The sequence below is a fragment of the Mya arenaria genome, chromosome 17 (assembly GCF_026914265.1).
Source record: "Mya arenaria isolate MELC-2E11 chromosome 17, ASM2691426v1".
In the NCBI taxonomy this organism is placed as follows: domain Eukaryota; kingdom Metazoa; phylum Mollusca; class Bivalvia; order Myida; family Myidae; genus Mya; species Mya arenaria.
The window spans coordinates 35873378-35893653 of record NC_069138.1 but is presented as its reverse complement, the minus strand read 5'-3'; the positions used below and the strand labels follow the sequence as shown (position 1 = coordinate 35893653).

The 20276-nt window shown below is 33.7% G+C and overlaps 1 protein-coding gene across 1 annotated transcript; it reads left to right on the top strand.

Moving 5' to 3' along the window:
• Positions 1 to 2570: 2570 nt before the first annotated feature.
• Positions 2571 to 6773, top strand: LOC128223436 (17-beta-hydroxysteroid dehydrogenase 14-like). Its single transcript, XM_052932717.1, has 2 exons — positions 2571 to 2669; positions 6636 to 6773. Exons 1-2 carry the CDS (start codon positions 2571 to 2573, stop codon positions 6771 to 6773), a joined length of 237 nt encoding a protein of 78 aa, XP_052788677.1.
• Positions 6774 to 20276: the final 13503 nt, after the last annotated feature.

The window sequence follows — 20276 nt, the reverse complement described above, 5'->3', positions numbered from 1 at the left end:
TCATGTAAAAGCATATTAAATGTTTGTTAATCAGCTTAATATTCAATAACCTGTAATATTGAAGATTTCATTAAAATAGCTTAATTTCATAAAACTTTCTCAAAAAAGTAAATTTGTTCATAATAAACGATACCAAAAAAAAAGGTTTCAGAAACAGAATGCATCGAACCGGGATTACTGGTACTTGCAGGTAAAACCCGACCTACTGCACCATAGGGACAGATTATTGAGACTTTATGAAATATATAAACAATTAAAACAATTTGTAATTTTGGGAGAGTTTGTAAGTTTTAAAGCAAAAGTGTTTACATTCAGCGCATTTGTGTAAGATAGTGACCTCCCTTGTAAAATGAACTCAAATTATTTACTATACATGTGTTGGACTTTAAGCATGTTTGACAGACATTTATACTTTAAACATATGGAATTAATATATCTCAGGTAGCTAAACATGTTATAACATTGATAAACTCAACATGCAAATTGTTAACAATACATGACACAGTGAACGCATTCCATAACACTCACAAATACAAATGTGAACAAATAATACCCCTCCCACGTGTAGGAAGTTCAACACATGTTAACAGATTAACAGCTAATTAAGCACAAAGTACTATTTTAAGTTTGCTTCACTATAAACTCTCATTGAACCCAACGGTTACATTATTTGAAACATGATCGTGCACTGAATAGATGTGAATACGATTTGATAGCTGATTACACATCTATTTCCAATTCGGGTTCATGACGTAAGCTTCAACTGTCTCTAGACACATGAGACAGCGGCACCCTTAACTGTCAATCATAGTTACTCCTTAACTGTCAATCATAGTTACTTCACGCATGCGCAGAGGGCAGATCGATTCTAAAAAAGGCGACTTTACCAAATCATGTAGATCGACAAAATGCTCTCCACGAAGATAAATATTTATATTCACCGTCAAATCTGCTCTACATATTATAGAGCTACAGTGAATAGGGTAAATCCTCGATTGTCATTGGCCAACAAATATGTGCGAACACCAAATATCACAACATAACTTACCATAAGCAATAACAACAAGCCTGCCCAGAGATAACCCATATGGAATATCTTTAAATATTTCACTTTGTATATTGCAGAATGGTATAGATGCTGTACTTAAAAAGTATGGCAAGTTGGACTGTTTGGTAAACAACGCCGGATACGGTAAATTTCCATTTATATCGTTATTTTTGACAGTGTTTATTTTGAATGTGTCTTTGTTTGTTTAGGAGCACATTAGATAACGTCAGTAAACACAACTAACTGGCAAACTGGCTAAAACAGGCTTAATTTTGGTATGTCGTTTTGTCCATCTCTCCTTGTTGTAGGAAGACTCGCTTAGTAAATTGTTTCTAGCTAGGGATTTCCACCAAGTGTGTTCCGGTATATTCAAATGGTTTATATAGTTATATCAGGTCACCAAGTTTCTCTTGAAGAAGGGTCGTTACAGGACTTCCGGAATTGTTGGACCTCAATTTGGTCGCCTATTACGGCATGTGCAAGGTAGCTGGTATCTTTAAACGTACATAACAAATAGGCAATCGTACTGTCCAAGAAGATAGCATCTGGACACCGTAATATATAAACATATATGACACTATTTTCATCGAATAGTCGATTATTATTGTGATGACTATAATCATTCATATCTTTAGAAAACAACACATACTTTTTATCATATGGGTAAATGTTCAACGTTTTTCTTCTTTAAATATTTACGCTCCTGTTGGGCTTCCTTAGATAAACGTACTACATTGTTTCAATTACATAATTATTGCGATGAAAGCATCGGAAGACCACTTATCTTAATTAAAGGACAGTTGTGGTTGGATTCATAACATTTTATTCCGGTAAGATGAATGTGACGTCGATTAAGGACGTCATCGTGTAATGGCCAATTGTGTTCGGACAGCTTTTGACATGAAATCAATTACTAAACATAAATTATTTAACTGTTTATTATTTTGATAAGTATTATATTCAATTAAGGTACTCGATGTTCAAATAAGAGACTGACTACTTATGGTTCTTATGAAAGATACAGAGTTTAATTTAAAAGAAAGGTGCAGAGAACACGTTTTTCTTCTACCTTATGAGACGATCGTAGATCACAGTTATATTTTAGTACTCACCAATCATTTAATATTTGCGCTTTCTGCTATCAAATACACGGTTACAATCTAATCAGCAATTAGTATTTTCCATAAATGCATTATTTAGTAAGTAGTTAAAGGTTTATCACTCAACATTTATGTTTGTTTAACATATTTATGTATTGATTTTGAATAAGAGTGTCACTTTAAACCATTTAATATGTAACACAAAATAATATAGAGTCACCAGGCATAATTATTTCTCATTATTGTACTGTGGATACCCTACCATACTTCAAATACACATCCGTTACACGGTTCTTATTATGTTGTGGTACATGTGGATACTCGTACCTCTCTCTCTCTCTCTCTTACTCTCTCTCTCTCTCTCTCTCTCTCTCTCTCTCTCTCTCTGCTCTAGCTTTCTCGCTCACTCTCTTCAGTACGCGATGCCACATCTGCACAAGACGCGAGGAAACGTGGTCAACATTTCCAGCATCAACGGAATTATCTCCAACCCAAGACTGAGCATGTACTCCGCCACCAAGGTATATGGAATTATCTTGTGCTTTATTTACATTATTAAGAATACAACCTACATTTAAAGCCAATGAAATTGCAGATATGCAACCATCAAGTTCTAAGCCTAATCATTAAGAAATTCAATTCAGATTTCGCTTTGGCAATGGGGAAGCAAATGAGGTTGTATCCTAAGTAAGTTATAAGACCTGGATTTAATCTAAATGAATATGAAGGGCGCGTTTGCTGTTATCAATCTGCCCTGTCATATTCATTTATATTTTGATTCATGTAATCTTACTTTTACAAACATCAACATGACCCATACTCTGCCATTGATGATGTTTCAGTAAAACAAGTACTCCCTTTTTCGTTCTCGTCTAATTTTACCGCCCTTAAGTATATACAAAAAACGATAGTGGCAAATACATATCTATGAAAGGTTGTGTAAATGTAACGTTCATTTTGTAACAATTGGCGCACAGTGAAAGAAACCGCATTCTTTCAGATATCATTCAGTTTCTTTTATTGAATCGCATTCAGCAACACTTCCGAATTGGTAATGATACCATGTCATGATGATATATTTCATTTTCGTTGTTACCGTTATGGGTTATGCTTTGCTAATGCTGTTACAGAATTTCTCCTTGACATGTATAACTGACACACAAAATAACTTTTTTAATTCTATGTGTATTTCCATATTCTCTAGCTATCCACATCATCAATATTTGCATAATTAATATCTTTGTATTGTATTTTCTCTCAATGATTTTGATTTTTGTTATTTAAATAATATATATGAAATGGCAACATACCGAATGTTTTTACATACATAACTGAATTAGTAAAAAGGACTTTAATGTGAAATCTTTCAATATATTTATACATGTATTCATAAATGCCCTATACTTCTGTACCAATCATTTTACTCATATCAAAGATCTCCTCAATCACATTAAATTTTATTTCAGAATATATTTCTATATTGTTCTTTTGTTTTCGCATAATGTGCCAGTTTTTTCATTAAAAAATCAGGGTGGTGTTTCTGCCATGACAAAGGGACTAGCGCTAGACGAGGCGAAAAATGGTGTGCGCGTAAACAGGTTAGTACATTAGCTCATTATTTTATGCACGGATATACCATTCTATTAAATTCAGACGTATTAGAAAAGTCAATCTAGCAACATATGCTAGATAGGCGTGCGACGTGACGCCGTATTTATAGTCATATTGTTTTAAAACATTGTGTTGTTATCAAACACAAGAACCTTTATAGTTTGGACATTTATGTATTGACACAGTTATTTCAATTTTATCGAAGATAACAATAGCAAAGACAAACAGAGGACGGTTAAAACACAAACACATTTATGTCGGCAGGATTCGAACGTGGAACGACTGGCTGTGCAGTCCGTGGCCTTATCAGCTGCACCACACAGTTATGATTTATATATCATACAATCATATTTAATAATTGCGGAATAATTGATTTTTTTGTGTTTATGGGGAATATCAAACACACATTTTAGAACAAAGCTCCCCTTTTGCCAATAGTTTCGTTCAACCAGTTTGAAAAAAAAAGCAATTTTCATGCGGCCTGTTTCAATCTGTTATTTCTTCATTCCTATGAAAATGAACGCGCATAAGCCGAGAAAGCTCCTTTAAAAACGTTGTTTTATTACTGTAAGATATACATAAATTAAAGAATTTAAGGCTTGCATGAGAACTTTTCATCAAGCGAATTATAAGCAGAAGTATTCATTTCACGTTGTCAATGCTTACAAATATGCTTCGTCAAAATTTTGATCATAATCCCACGGGTCATAATACGTATACGGGCCATCTAATATTGTACCGGTAGCGATTGCCACCCGTCCTCTCTTTTGTGGTACGCATCGGAAAACCTCAGGCAGATGAGCAGTTACGTGAACATATTTGTAACTTTAACCAGGTTTTCAACAAATACTGGGTTATTAGAATGAGAATGTCGTTGGGAGGGCGGGCTTGTTAGGCCTAAAACTTATGGTTTCCGCGTAATAAGTTTGGTTAACATTTACGTGATATGTAGGTAGCTTACGGGAGGAGCTAGTTAGGGATTCCTTTGAGGAGGGTGAGGTCAAGGTCAAGTTCACTGTTTCTGAAAATACGAAAATGATTTCCACCCAATTACTTTAGTTCGGATTGATGAATAATGATACAACTTGGTGTGTAGCTAATATAAAGGGCTTGCTTGGGATTTTTTAAGGGTGATGGGATTAAGGTCAATGTCTCTGTTACTAAAAATAAAATCATGTTTTGCCCTATTTCTTTACTTAGCATTGATGTATAGTGATGAAACTTGGTGTGCAGCTAGCTTATATGAAGGGCAAGCATTGAAATCCTTTGAGGTGGTAGGGTCAAGGTCAAGGTTAAAGTTAGTTAGCTTATGTGAAGGAATAGCTAAAGATTGATTTTGAGGGCGATGTGGTCAAAGTCAAGGTCACTGTTACGGTTGTCCGGTTAGCGCAGTGGTTAGCGCACTCGCTTCTCACCTAGGCGACCCGGGTTCGATTCCCGGCTCGGGCACATGTGAGTTTGGTTCGTGGTCACCAAGGCGGACAAGTGGGTTTTCTCCGGGTTCTCCGGTTTCCCCCACAACACAAGACCACACTCTCGTGTAAAACAGCGTGCCAACGAGAGTGATTAATATAATGTTGTAATAATTTGTTTCACAATCGTTGTAAAATAAATATGTTTAAACTGTTACTAAAAATAGGTAAATGGTTTCCGACAAAAAAAGTTACATTAGGCTTGATGGGTAATGAAACAACTTGGTGTGTAGGTAGCTCATGATAAGAGCTAGCTTTGGATTGCTTTTAAGGGGTTTTGGAATGGTCGGTGCTACTTAAAATAAAAATAAAATATTCGTTTCCGACCAATACTTTTAGTAAGGATTTATAGACTGGGTTTCCTTTTAGAGCGATGTGGTCAAGGTCAAAATCACGAAAATTAGTATGAATGTTGAAGCGAGGCTGAACTCATAAGATACTTAACAAGAGAATTTTCAGTTATAAAAGTAACGAGAACGGCTGCAGCGTATTTCTACCTCATTCAAGAACAAAATTGGCTGTAACTTCTAAACTCATATATGGAAAAACTGGGTTTGTCGCATTGCAGCCCTTTTAGTTTTATTTGGTGTTGTTGGTGTTGTTGGTGTTGAACGGCCAACAAACATTTTCACTTACGTCATGTTTCAGCATATCTCCTGCTATTATACGGACACCATTGTACGACGACTTCTGCCGAGTATTGCCAGAAGATGAAGTGAAACGATGGAATTCATCTTGTGTAAGTAAACATTAAAAACGAACAATTATTTCTTAAAAAAAAGATTCACCACAAATGAGTAAGTTGTTCATAGCCAGATGCTATAGACACATGCATTTGCTAGATATACCCGATCTGCATTGGTCAATGGATTTCTGTTGTGTACGATTATTAAAGAGACTCTATTTTTATAACGAAACAGGTTAAAATATTTTCAAAATGTCGTCTGTAGTCAATCTCATTCATCAGAGGATCTAACGCGTATCATCATCACCCTGGTGTACGAGAATGTATGTAGTATAACCAGGTGTTTATTCAACCGTAACATTGAAATGGGACGGTCTCTCATTTCTAGTATCTTCTTATTTTAAACGCACTAAACCCGATGAACATTTGTGACCCCCCAGTTTTGAATTCCTGTATCCACCACCGATAGTTATCGTTAGTTCAATAATCTTTATCTGTAGAAACGTCACTAAGGTCAACAAGTGTTATTGCTTTGAATTTGAATAACTTTGTGTTCATTTCTTATACTTGCTGAAGTCAATTTCAAACAAATACGTATAAAAAAAATGAGACTAAGAAAACTTACAGCTAAAATCGAACAAGATTTTAATTGAAACGGGTCCCAGATATGTAGAACTTAGTGTTTAATCATGGTCTGTCAATATTCTGTCATTTTGCAGCAAATGGGCCGAGTTGGTGAGCCTAGAGAAATAGGACTGGCCTGTATGTTTCTCGCGACAGATGCCACGTTTAGCACGGGCATGGACCTCGTCTGTTCCGGTGGAGCTGAGCTCGGGTATGGGGTCAAATTGGACTGATGGAAAAGGCAGGAAAGGTATTTTGAGTCTGAATATGTTTATTACTTTTGGAAGCACCAAGATGTTTAATATGCGTATTGTTAGCATGAATCGAAGCATGTCATTAATATCAAAATGTACGTAAAACTCATGTTGTTCAATTCATGTTGTTGTTTTTCAAGTCGTGTTTATATGCAAAATTCAGAACTTAAAAGCTGCACTCTCACAGATTTACCGTTTTTGCAACTTTTTTTTATTTTTTGTCTTTGAAAGAGCAAATTTTTGCGTAAATATCTGCAAACCAATGATAAAAGATTGCTGACAAAAGATCAGATCGCAGATTTGCATATTTCCGTTCGAAAGTCAATGTTTTATGTCTTAAACCGTTACTAACGTGTTTAAGAAAAGTGCATAAAACAATATTTTTTTAAACTTTAATATAAAAATCTGCGATTTATATTTTGTCAGCTGTCTTATATCACTGGTTTCCATGTTTTTTTCACAAAAATTGGCTCGTTCCAAGACAAAAAATAAAAAAAAGTTGTCAAAACCATCAATCTGTGAGAGTGCAGCTTTAATCTGTAACACCAAAGCAGGGCTGTTGACTGACAAGCTTTTATCAAATAAAAAGGTGTTAAGGAATTAACGTTTGAAACTATGATTCATAAAAATAAAACTACAGGGACGAGCCCATAATAAAACATTTTGAGTATAACCCTGTCTAGAGGCACAAGCTAAGGGCCCAAATGATGAGTCAAAATAGCTTTTAAAATAGATGAAAGGTTTACCGGGAACGATCAGTAAAACACGAGTTCGCTGAGGTTTAAGGTAGTGAAAATACCATCCACATAAGATCAGACTTGTCCCAACATTTATAAATCAAAGCACTAATAATAGTGTGTTACTCTATTGTGCCTACCAACTTCAATTTCAAAAGAATGTGAACACACTAATCGTGTAGGTAATAGTGTTTTATTTCAAACATGGCTTAAACAAAGAGAGTATTACATTTTTTACATTATTAGACCAATTATCCGTAGCAATGCTATATGAAAATAAGAATCATTAAAATGTTCATAAAACATAAGACTTATATACTCAAGGGTGGAAAATAGTTCAACTTGCACAAAATACGAAGCAATGCAGAGAAAATTGACCCAGCTTACCAAAGTGTTGGAGTCTGTACGCCAATATGTGTTTGCAAAATCTGGGGTATATATTGATCGATAATGATATAGGATATATGTTCTACCATCTAACCAACAAGGCTACTGGGTATATGTCAACAATTTAGCTTTGTCACAATAGAGAGAAACCCCATTGATTCTATAATCTAGTGTATATCTTAGTTCCCTCCCTTGTACTACGTTATGGAATTATTATGCAATATAGTTCCAATGAGGTCACAACCATAACTGCCAGGAGTTTTCCCTTTCATTTCCGTGTTTAAAGATTTGCTCACTGTAAAAATACGTAGTCTTACTTCTGAATAAACATGACACTATTTTGTTAATCAAATATTATTATTGCAGGTATGTTTCACAAACTGATTTGTTTTGAAATCCGGTACTAAGGAGTATGTTGTTCATCCCCAAATGGACTCAGTTGAATTTTGTGGACTATTACAAAAGTGTTGAGCTAAAGCCCAAGCCTAAAAATCACAGCATTAACAATAGAACCCTCATCGGAGGCAATGACGAATAAATACAGACTAACACATACACTGATAATGAACTTTCAAGTACTCAGCGATCGGATACAGCCATCACATCGCAAACGAATAATTTATGCCGGAAAAATAGTGCAAGCTCTACAAAAGTACTGTACATTCATTTAAAGACTGCCATCTGGCATATTTCGCAAATTCAAGGTTTCAAACTATGCCTTCATATATTATCACGATGAATGCAACATTGTACGAACCAAGAGATAGCACAAAATGAAAATAGATTAAAATAACAATAAAAATATGTGATATCGAATATCCTTCGATGTATCATTATATCAAAAAGAAATAAATCGAAAATCTAGTGAACATTGTTCGAAAATTTGCATTTTATATGACAGAATCAATATCAAATAGTTCATGTGCGAGCTTTTTCTTTAATGTAATTTACTGTTTCAAAGGAAATAAATATCCAAAATATTAAGTGAACTAATTCATGCTTAAATATACTACATTACATATCAAGAGAACGATACAATCTTGCATGAATGTGTGACACCGATACCTTAAATACTTCATTGTATCAAGAGAATAAAACATTACAAAATGAATTGGGGATATCAATACCTTAAGGTTACCGCATTTGGTATCAAGAAATTGTTAATTAGCAAGTGAATGTTACGATTAAGACTGTGTGTAACAAGGGAACAAACTCATAACTATACTGCATTTTATATCAATTATCTTTTTGAAAAAAGTGGGTTTATGTTATGTTTAACATAGTGCACCTTTTACAGATAGTTAAGCAATATACTGCATGATTTTGTGACGCCGTTACCGTAAATACCTGCATTTAATATGAATGAGTTAATAAATCGCAAGTCTACATGATTTAACATAGTATACAACTTTGTAGAGAATAGAACAACGCAGTATGATTGAAGTGGCGCCTGTACCTTAAATATTATTCATTTACTTGGGTGAAATAGATACTGTATGAATATCGACGAGTTATACAATCAATTAATTATTAAAAAAACAAATTTACATAATACTAAACATAGTGTACACATGTCAAGACAATGACGGTTGTCAGGTTAGCGCAGTGGTTAGTCAGCACTCGTGCTCACTTGGTGTCACCAATTCAGACAAGTGCGTTTCCTCCGCGTACTCCGGTTTCCCCCACAACACAAGACCACACTCTCGCGCAACATCGTGCCAACGAGAGTGTGGTCTTATAAGTTGCAATAGCTTGTTTCACAATCGTTGTAAAGTTAAATAAGTTCCAACTAAGAGAATGACACAATACAACACGAGACGCCGACGCCTTAAATTTATCGTCTATTGTATAAAGCCATTATTAAATACCAAATGTACATACTGTATTGTTAAACATAGAACAATATTTGAAATACTGCGCATTTCATATCAATGTATTACTAGATAGTAAATTTACCTAATTCTAAACAAAGTGTGCATTCCTAAAGAACAATACAACAAAAAATTTGGACCAGTTTATCTTTTATAATGCATTTAATATCAAGGAATTATTTAACATATTTCTAAATTATCTACATCAAATGAAACTAATAAAACATGTGTCTGTGACATTGATGCCTTGAAATATACTGCATTTTACATGAACGATTTATTCAAAAGCAAGTACAAATATTGTACAAAAGGCCTCCGGCCCCTACGCAAACACAAAAACATACATATATGATAAAAATGTGATATATAGTCAACATACTTTCCAAACGTAGTGACAAGTATTGTAGCATATTAATGATCAACGGTTAAACACAATGTGAAAGGTAGATACAGTATACCCGGCAGGTTCATATCATTCATAGATGCCTCCTGACAAGTGTACTCAAAGTTCAATATTCAACTAATGTAAACCTTAAATGTTAATACATCCTTGACTTAAATCACTATAATGGTCAGATACTAATAACCAGTAAACCGATTAGCTACATTGTTTTTAGATCCAATTAAGACCAATATTGAATACCAGCCCAGGGGCCAGTTGCAATGAGGTCATGCTCGGTGTCGATTACGAGGAAACGGTTGCTGCAGCTTTTGATCATTATAGTACCGTCGGAGTTCCGTGTACTCTCAATAGGCTTCGTTAACAATAACTTATTGACAGTTAGATAAATTCAAACAGAAACAGATTAAGCTCTGTCTGTCAGGGGTATGTCAGGTGCAGGTAAAATCCTTCTACGGCATCGATTGCGAAATGCTCCGAATGGAATTTCTATTATGTCTACAAACAATTGCATATCGTGTCTTATCAAATTATGAATTTTGTCTATTCGAGACATAAGAATAATTGGATTGAGTAGGGAATTTACATACACAAACCAAAGAAAAAACGTGGCAACGATATCATTTTTAAAATAGGATGTGAGTCTTTGAATTGGAACTGCAACCAGACCTGGCAGCAGTGACAAATTATACGATACAGTCATGAATATCAGTGTTTTAAGAATATTCCTTTGTGTTTGCAAAGAGCTCGATCGCTGCATCTCAGGCCTTTTTAGAGTCTTAAATGTCAATATAAGCAAGATATCCGATGTAATAAGAGGTATTAGCGTAAACAGCCACGTTATGTTCATCAACAAACTCATCACAAACTGATTAAGTTTGTTCAGCCAACATGTTCCTTTCAAAGGCCCAGTAGCTGTTATGTTTGCAAATACAAACAAGATAGACAATATTACAACTGCAACAAATACATTGATGGCTTGTAAACCTTGTGTGTATGACGTCTTCCATCCTTCTGTCGTCAAATGTGCTCTCTTTATCCTTATGTATCTTTGTATACAAGCAAACATAATATTGAGCTGGCATGTGGCGTTAAAGCCGCAAATCAATACGAAGAACAAGCTACACATGTAAGCTGAGGGAGCACCATCTACATCTATCATACCAATCGCAATCAAGATCGCCCCAATGTACAACAGCTGAATGAAGTGACTTTTTTCTGAAGACACATTTCCTTTGATGCGGATATGGTACATCGTGATCACGATGTTCAACAAAAATATTGTCCCACCGTAAATTCTGTCTATCCACTGTTTTTGAATACCAGTCAGATGGGAAGTTTCATCTTGAAAGTAGTTTTCCAAACTTGAGTTTGTAGATTCGTTCGCCATTTGTCGGATGTAAACCTGCAATATAGATTCACATGAAATGATGAGCAATTGTCTCTAAACACATACATTATGTGTGGCCAACCGATCGGATATTAGTATCAGCGAGGGCCCGTATTCACCTACGTTTACAGTATGAGTAGCCCAACTGATCGTATATCGGTATAAGCGAGGGCCCGTATTCGCTAACGTTTTGAGTATGAGTTTGAGCAAATTTTAATAAAACATGTAATAATATAATAATAATTATTATGCAATCTTTATTTCAAGAAGGTGGTTCCACATTATGATATCATTATAAAAAAACAATAAAACCATCATATTTACACTCTGGCATTCTATTAACAGAAACATATAAAAAATAAATAAAAACATTTGCACAATTATATTACATTTATAAAAGTAAGGTTTACAAACTGTATTTTTATAATAACATAGTAGTACATTGTTGTTGATGAAAAAATAATAAGTCATAAATATGAAAATATTTAACGGAATTACTGCCGTGCAGTTTTTAAAATATGAGTTTTATATTTATTTCTGAATGTTGTTAACCTCCTCTAGTTTCTTATATATTTCATCTGGGATGTCATTCCACACCACCAAAGTGTGAAGTCAGAAATTTTCCCTAAAATAATTAGGTGATATTTTCGTTAAACTAAAGTCATGTTTTAGAGCCGATCTGTGTGAATAATGATTTTTGTTTGCAAAAACAAGTATCTCTGTTGTAACAAAGGGCCATATCATTACGCGTTCTATATACAAAAGTGACGAAGTGGTACTTGTATATGCCAGTAAAAGTCAATCATTGAAGTTCTCGCAGTAATCCATTGGATTGCGATCACTTATTGTTGTTTTTTAAGAAAATTCGTTTGCAATCCTTCTTTGCAGGGTCTTTACTTTATGTATGTAACACTGAATATCTTTACCCCAAATACGAAAACAATAGCCAAGTATTCGAAGTAAAAACGCATTGTAAAACATACGTTTCATCTCATTTGTGAGGTAAAGCATGAAATTCTTCATAAGTCGAAATTTCGAGTTCATTTTTTTGCAAAAAAAGTTAATTAATGAATGCCATTTGAGGTCATTATCTATGTAGATTCCAAGCAGTTTTAGTACATTTACTTTTTTAATGTTATTTCATTGATAGTTAATTTTGGAGTAGCGGCTTGCTTTGTCTTATAGTGTGTGCCTATAGCCATGTATTTTGATTTGGTTGAATTTCAATGCTAGATAAATTGCCATCACAAGATTCGTGCAAGGTTGAATTAGTGGACACAGCATGCCTGGTGATAAGGAAGCAGGCCAGATTGTATAATTGCAACTTTTACTAACGGTTTCCTGCCAGTCAGATACGATTGATAGAGCAATAAGAACATTTCCGAAAAAAATGTATAATCATAGTTTATGCAAAAAACAAATTGTGGTCCGCTTAATTAAAGTATTTCCTAAGCGCAAGAAATATAGCCCCAAAAAGCTTTCCACTATCAACATCTTTAACCAATGTGTCAATAAAACTGCAAGAATGATTTCCATAAAGCCGGACTGCTTTGTATGTATAACATTAGTAAAATGGAAGAAAGATTGAATTTGTTATGTGCCTTTCAAATATGTTTGAGATACTGCAGGGCGAGGAATTATGTAACTTCAAAGGGGTTCACCAAGGGTCACAAACAATATGTAAACACACAAGTAAGTTACGTTAATTTCTAAAAAACGTTTTTGACAGAAAATTTGTCTTAGCCTACAAACTACAAAAGACTCTGCTCTTTTCTGCTCCTACACGTGTGAGCTATTTTTGCTTGTATTTTTATGATGCAATCCTTGGCCAAAATTTCAACTTGACGGAATTTGTTTTAAATACAAAAAGTGACGAAGGTTTTAAGTACGTCCTCATTAAATTAAGCGATTTCAATGAAAAATAACTTCTTTATTCAAATGAAATAGTGAATATTTGTTGAATTCAGTGTCTATTTTCAAGATCCTATTTTATTTCACGAGTGGTCACAGAAAAAAATATTTTCACGAGTAGAAATATTATTTTTCTGTTACCATGAGTGAAATAAAATACTACCTTACACTGAATTCAACAAATTGTCTTTTTATTTCATGCATTTATCGTGATTTTTCAATATATTTCCCCGCTCGAGTAAATTTTGCTTGACGACAAGACCTTTCTGTGGCCTCTTTGCGAAGGGAAGTAACTGCTGCATAACTGCTCTGTCAAGGTTACCTTCTATTCGCGCGAGCAGTCCGTCCACTAAATAAGTTCCACACTTTTCGGAAATGGTTGTTGCAATTGAAATTATTTTTAGATAAAAACCTACTATCATCAACGAAACCTATCATTTTTAACATTTATTGAGGCACAAAACAAAGTATTTAATCAAAAGCATTTCGGAAATTAAAAAAGATATATCGCGTAGAAAGACAATTGAATGAAACTTGAGCATGTGGCATTTTTTGTACATTCAAGAACAAGTTCAACTGATTTAAATTAACGAATATGGACTAATATTAGAGTGTATGCATACAATCAACGGAAGTCGGTGTTCAGTGTTTTCGTAGTGTATATCTATATATTCACTGTCGCTCTCAGACTCTGGATCTAACGGAATTTTTTCGGGGTGAATTCATGCTGTGCAGCCGAAGGATGTTTTGTTGTTGAGACAGCGAATTAGTTTCATTTCTATTAAAATTGAATGTGTCACGTTTCCGTTCTATTTTGGGTTCACGAAAACCCCAGAGGAAATGTAGAGGATGTGCCCGAATATGCTTTTGAAAAGGCTGGAGCGCAGACCTCGGAAGTATTCCCGTTTTTGTTTTTTTTTCAATCTGCTATAATTGTTCAGGTTTTTATGGCTGAAGATCTGAACTATTTGATCTTTGATCATTCAGCTTTTGGACAAGCCTTTTCTGAGCATTATTTTTAACAAGAAAAATGAATTGTTGAACTTATGAAGGTAAGCAGTTGAAGGAAATAAGTCACATTCAAAATGCTAATGAATACATGAACGCGGTTATAGTTTGTAGGTAGAAATGAAATCAAGTTTATAATTAGCACATGTGTCCAAGTTCCATGAAATAGTTCATACACAAAATGGTAAGTTTATTCTTTTTTTAATAATTATTATCAAACGCAAAACTGTTTGTTATATTAAATCTATAGCGTAATTTGATATTTACAATTATATACGATTCAGCGAATGTGTCTATTACTGCACTACAGACGACAACAAACATGTAATCTACTTGGTACATACATGTACTTTTTCAAGTCAAGTGAAGCAAACTTATAAAAGATGGAAAAAGTAGTCCCGAGTTGTTTGTAGAGTGAAATGATCAAATGTTATCATTTCACTCGAGCCAGAGTGAAAAGATCAAGTTATCATTCACAATGTTTTTCATTCATTAACCGATTTGCATGAAATTAATAGTGATATAACATGTATAATACAGAAATAATCGCGAGTGTTATATTAAACCGGAAATAGAATGCGATAAAGAAGTGTATTTATTATCTTGACTAAGAAAGGATAATGTTTCGAAAGATGGCAATTTCCGAGCCCTTAAAAACAATGAAATGTGCTCAAACTGCAATTATTTTCTGTTCATTATTGTCGTAGTTTTCTTAGATCATAGTCACAAAAAATGTGCTATCGGAGCGGATATATAATACAAGAAGTAGATTTATATTAAAATTGTGTCAGTTCCCTAAACATGCATTCTCGTTCACCAGAGTGATGATATTATGAGTACCACATAGATAGATTTATCACGATCGAACCTCTGATGAATGAGAATGTATTAAAGCATGTAGCAATGACAAAATACTTTGAACACTTTAGACAATGGATAGCGTGGTAACAGAAATGCATTTACGTTGTGTGTTTTTTTCGGCTCTTTCCCGTCCGGAAAAAAGTACCTATTTTCCCATACCCAGGTAAAAAACCCTTTACGAAATGTGTTTTTGTTGTTATTTGGAGGAGGAGCATTGACCCCTAAACATTTGGCTATTGTGGCAGTAAAGTGCCATTCATTAATATGTCATTAAGTTTATTGAATAGAAGGGTTGGAAACCAGTTGAACATTATATGAATCATGTTAAAGTATTTTCCCCTTTTGTCAAAACGACTCTTATTTCCCCTATCAAAGTCTAACTTATAATTTCCCCACCCTTTCTTTGAAAGTGGGAAAACACTGATCGCGGCGAAATCAAAAGACGAACTTGATTACAGATTCATCTTCTAATGATTTTATTTCATCGATGGTAAATACTTTTCATCATTAAAGAAGATAAACATCAACGAAAACAACGAGTTTCTTCTTGTAACAGGAACCAACGTTTGTCGACATTACCCCACCCACCATTTTAACATGGCTGGGAAACGTGGTCCGAAGTCTGGAATTGACCTAGATGAATTAGAGAACAGACTGAATCAACGTTAAGCATGTTTAACCATGCTATTTCACTGGAAAACAAAGCCCCGATTGTTGTTTCGCAGGGGGAGTAGGAGCTCAGCCAATCTGTCATTTCTCCCAGTGCTCGTCAGATCGTCATCACTAGGGCTGACATAAGTGCCTGTCACTACGCTAATCCCAAGTCGCGTGGGACAAAGAAGCAAATCATTGTACGTTTTGTATCGCGCGAGCCAATCCGTACAATACACAGATTTAAGAAGAATCTCAAATCCAGTCTTAACCCGCACTATAAGAATATCTACATTATGGATGACCTGACTCCCTTGCGCATAAAGCTTAAAGCTGTGGTCTCGAAACTTCCAGGAGTGGAAAAAACTTTTGTTATAAATGGTAATATCCATTGTATGTATAAGGGTAAACATTACACCCTGTCCTCACCTGATGACATCTTTGATCAGCTTGGTGTGGAAGTTACAGACGATATGTTAAAGAACATGGGTTTGCAGAGGTACATCTAGGATCCAGAGGAGGAGGATGAAATCCCCGATGACTTTGTTTATGACAGTTATGTTAAAAGTTCACATGTATCTCCGAATTTTGATAATGGTACAAGTAGTACTGTATATCAACTACATACTAGTTCTACTCCTAAACACGTAAATACATTACGTGCATATATATCCCAAATTGATAGTCAAACTGTAGTGAATACTTCCAATTTTCATAAAAATGTTGATGACGCTTTCAATTCTGCAAATATAAATGTTACAAGTAATGTTGCAAAGGTTACAAGTTCTAGTAATATCAATTGTACTATTACCACTAGCAATGTTCATACATGTATGTCAAGTTGTTTGTCTGATGTTAATACAAATGAGAATTTTGTAAATGGTTTAAATAATTCTGTTTATCCATTACATATTAATTCTAGTCATGTAAATACGTTATGTGTTCAAACTGTGCAAGATAGTCAAGCTGTAATTAATACTCCCAGTTTTCATAAATCTGTTGATTGTTCTGTAGATTTTACAAATAATGGTGTTGCTAAAACACATGATGCAGCTGCCTCAAACTTAAGTATTGATGATAATTGTATCACTTTTACTAGTAATATCGACCATACTTCATATTGTTTGTCTGTTGATACCAGAGTTGTGAAACTAGCCTTTATAAATGTTTGTGGACTTATGTCCAAAATTGATTACCCTGAGTTTGTTGATCTTATTAACAAGTATCATGTCATTGGTTTAGCAGAAACAAAATTAGATAGTTATGATGTTCCTGTCTTGCATGGTTATGTTTTTAAAGGTATATGTAGAGAAAAGTTTATAAGAAAATCTGGAGGTGTAGGAATTTTTATTATGAAGTATTTGGCTGATCAAATTAAAATTCTTGATTGTGGCAATGAAAATTGCCTCTGGTTTAAATTCATTACCAGTAATGTAATTGTTGGTACAGTTTATATACCACCTGAAGGTTCAAAGTACAGTTCTATCGATATTTTTGATAAATTAGAACGCGACATTGTCGATATTTACACAGAATTTGATAATGCATACTTTGCTATAATGGGCGATTTAAATGCTCATACTAAAAAACTAATAGATTTTGTGTAAAATTGATCCTTGCATCTCAAAACTTAGATGTTACTACTAGGAATATGTTCTCCATTGCCAATTTATTTGATCTAGGATTTTCAGTTGAAAGGTTTTCACGTGATACTCATGCTCCAAATAACTATGGTTATCGTTTGATAGATCTATGTAAGTCTGCTAACATATACATAGCTAATGGAAGGTTAGGCAAAGATATTGATATTGGTCAGTGTACATGTATAAGCAGTACTCTTATAGATTATGTTTTGTTATCGCCGGAATTATTTCCCAGAACTGTACATTTTGAGGTGTAGGGACATGATCCATTGTTTTCTGATGTTCACTCTTGTGTAGAATTTAGTATTAATATGTCATTATATTTAAGTTCTGACTATGTTAAAAATGTTGTTGATTCCACTGATGATCGATGTTATAAAAAGACCAATATGGGATAATAATGCAAAAAATCAATTTGTATGTCACATTGATGCGTTAAAGATCACTGCTTTGGCAGATGAAATAGATAGCTTAAGTATTAGTAAACAGTATACTGTTGATTTGTTAATTATTTGACAAATAGTGTTTCTAATATTTTAGCTAATGCTGCTGATAAATCTCAATTGTTGTTAGAAAAGAAAATTGTTAATAAAACACCTGTTCGTAAACACTTTAAGAAAGAATGGTATGATAATGATTGTAAAGTTGCTAGAGCTAATTATATAAAAAGTAAAAATAAGTACAGATTTAATAGAACAAATGAAAATTTTGCTTCCTTAGTTAACAATAGTAAGTCTTATAAGAAATTAATGAATAAGAAAATGAATACTTTCAAAGGGAGTGTTAAAAAATCTTCGTAATTCTGATCCCAAAGCTTTTTGGGGATTATTAAATAAATATTGCGATGAAAAGAAGAAAACCTTGTCTAGCATTTCTAAAGATGTATTTTATGAACACTTTGTCAAGTTAAATCAAACTTCGTCAACCAATGATGCAGATATGTATTCAGAAATTGATTTTGATTCAATCTCGGGCAATAATGAGGAATTAAATATGGTATTTAGTATTGATGAAATTAGAAAAGCGGTACACAGCTTGAAAAACAATAAATGTCCTTCTTCATTTGATAATATTTTAAACGAATATCTTAAGTATAATGGAAGTGAGTCTTTCTTATTACTTGTTTGCAAACTATTTAATATCATTTTTGATTCTGGTGTATTTCCAGAGGTTTGGAGTAGAGGCATCATTTTCCCAATTTATAAAAACAAGGGTAGCATCAATGACCCGGATAATTATAGAGGCATTACAATTATAAGTTGTATGGGAAAATTATTTACGACTGTCCTAAATAACAGATTAAAATCTTTCCTGGTTAACCACAATTTGCTCTGTGAGGAGCATGCTGGTTTCAGGAAAAAATATAGTACCATTGATCATGTTTTTTTTTTCTTTGAAAATCTTGATTGTTTTTTATGTAATGAAAGGTAGAAAACTTTACTGTGCCTTTATTGACTATAAGAAAGCATTTGATAGTGTAAATAGAATAGCTTTGTGGCATAAACTCTTAGAAAATAATATAGATGGTAAATGTATTAAGATAATTAATAGTATGTATGATATTGCTAAGTCATGTGTTAAAGTTGGTAATTCATTATCAAAGTTTTTTAGTAGTCAAGCTGGTGTTAGGCAAAGTTAGAACCTTTCCCCGATATTATTTTCTCTGTTTCTTAATGAATTGACTCAGTTTATGTCAAGTAGGTTTGAAGGGCTTGAAACCTTTTCTAAAAGTACCTATGAATGTTTAAGTGATAATGATGTAGATGTTTACCTACGCCTTTATATATTACTTTATGCTGATGACTTAGTTATTCTCGCCGAATCTCACGCCGACTTGCAAGCGACATTGAATGCCATGCTAGAATATTGTAATATGTGGGATTTAAAAGTTAATCCTAGTAAAACGTAAGTTATTGTTTTTTGTAAGTCTAAAAGAACATTACTGAAAGAACAGGATTTCTACTATGATGGCGCTAAAGTAGATATTGTTGATGAGTTTGTGTATCTTGGTGTTATGTTTAGCTACAATGGTAAATTTACTAAAACTAAAAAACTTTTGGTAGATCAAGCTCGTAAAGCAATGTTTGCACTTATAAAGAAATCTCGTAAACTTAACTTAGCTTACTCTTTACAATTGTATTTGTTTAATTCAATGATTGTACCAATATTAGTATATGTGCTATGGAGGATCTTAAGATATTAGACCAATTTCAGTTAAAATATTGTAATTTAAAATTTAAAACAGTGTACCCCTAATTGTATGATTTATGGTGAACTTGGTTTAAAACCAAAATCTTTACAAGCTAAAACTAGGCTTTTGACCTTTTGGCGTAAAATAGTAAATTCTGCTGATGTGAGCAGCAGCAAAATTAGTCACTTATTGTAAAATACTGCATATTCTTTGCACAATGATGTTTCCTCTGGCTTGAAGTTCCCATGGTTTTCCTTTGTTAAGAATACTTTAAATAATTTAGGATTAAGTATGTACTTTGATTTACAACAGGTTAATAGTGTTATTGTTTTTAAGAATATGGTTAAAACCAGATTATCTGACCAATTTATTCAAAATTGGTATAGTATTGTTTCAAATTCACCAAAATGTCAAATGTATAAAGTATACAAA

Bases quoted from the DNA above. Each gene is read 5' to 3' on its own strand.
- LOC128223436 (XM_052932717.1), top strand. From the start codon at position 2,571: ATGCCACATCTGCACAAGACGCGAGGAAACGTGGTCAACATTTCCAGC. The intron at 2,670-6,635 runs GTATATGGAATT...GTCATTTTGCAG, and splicing joins GCATGTACTCCGCCACCAAG to CAAATGGGCCGAGTTGGTGA.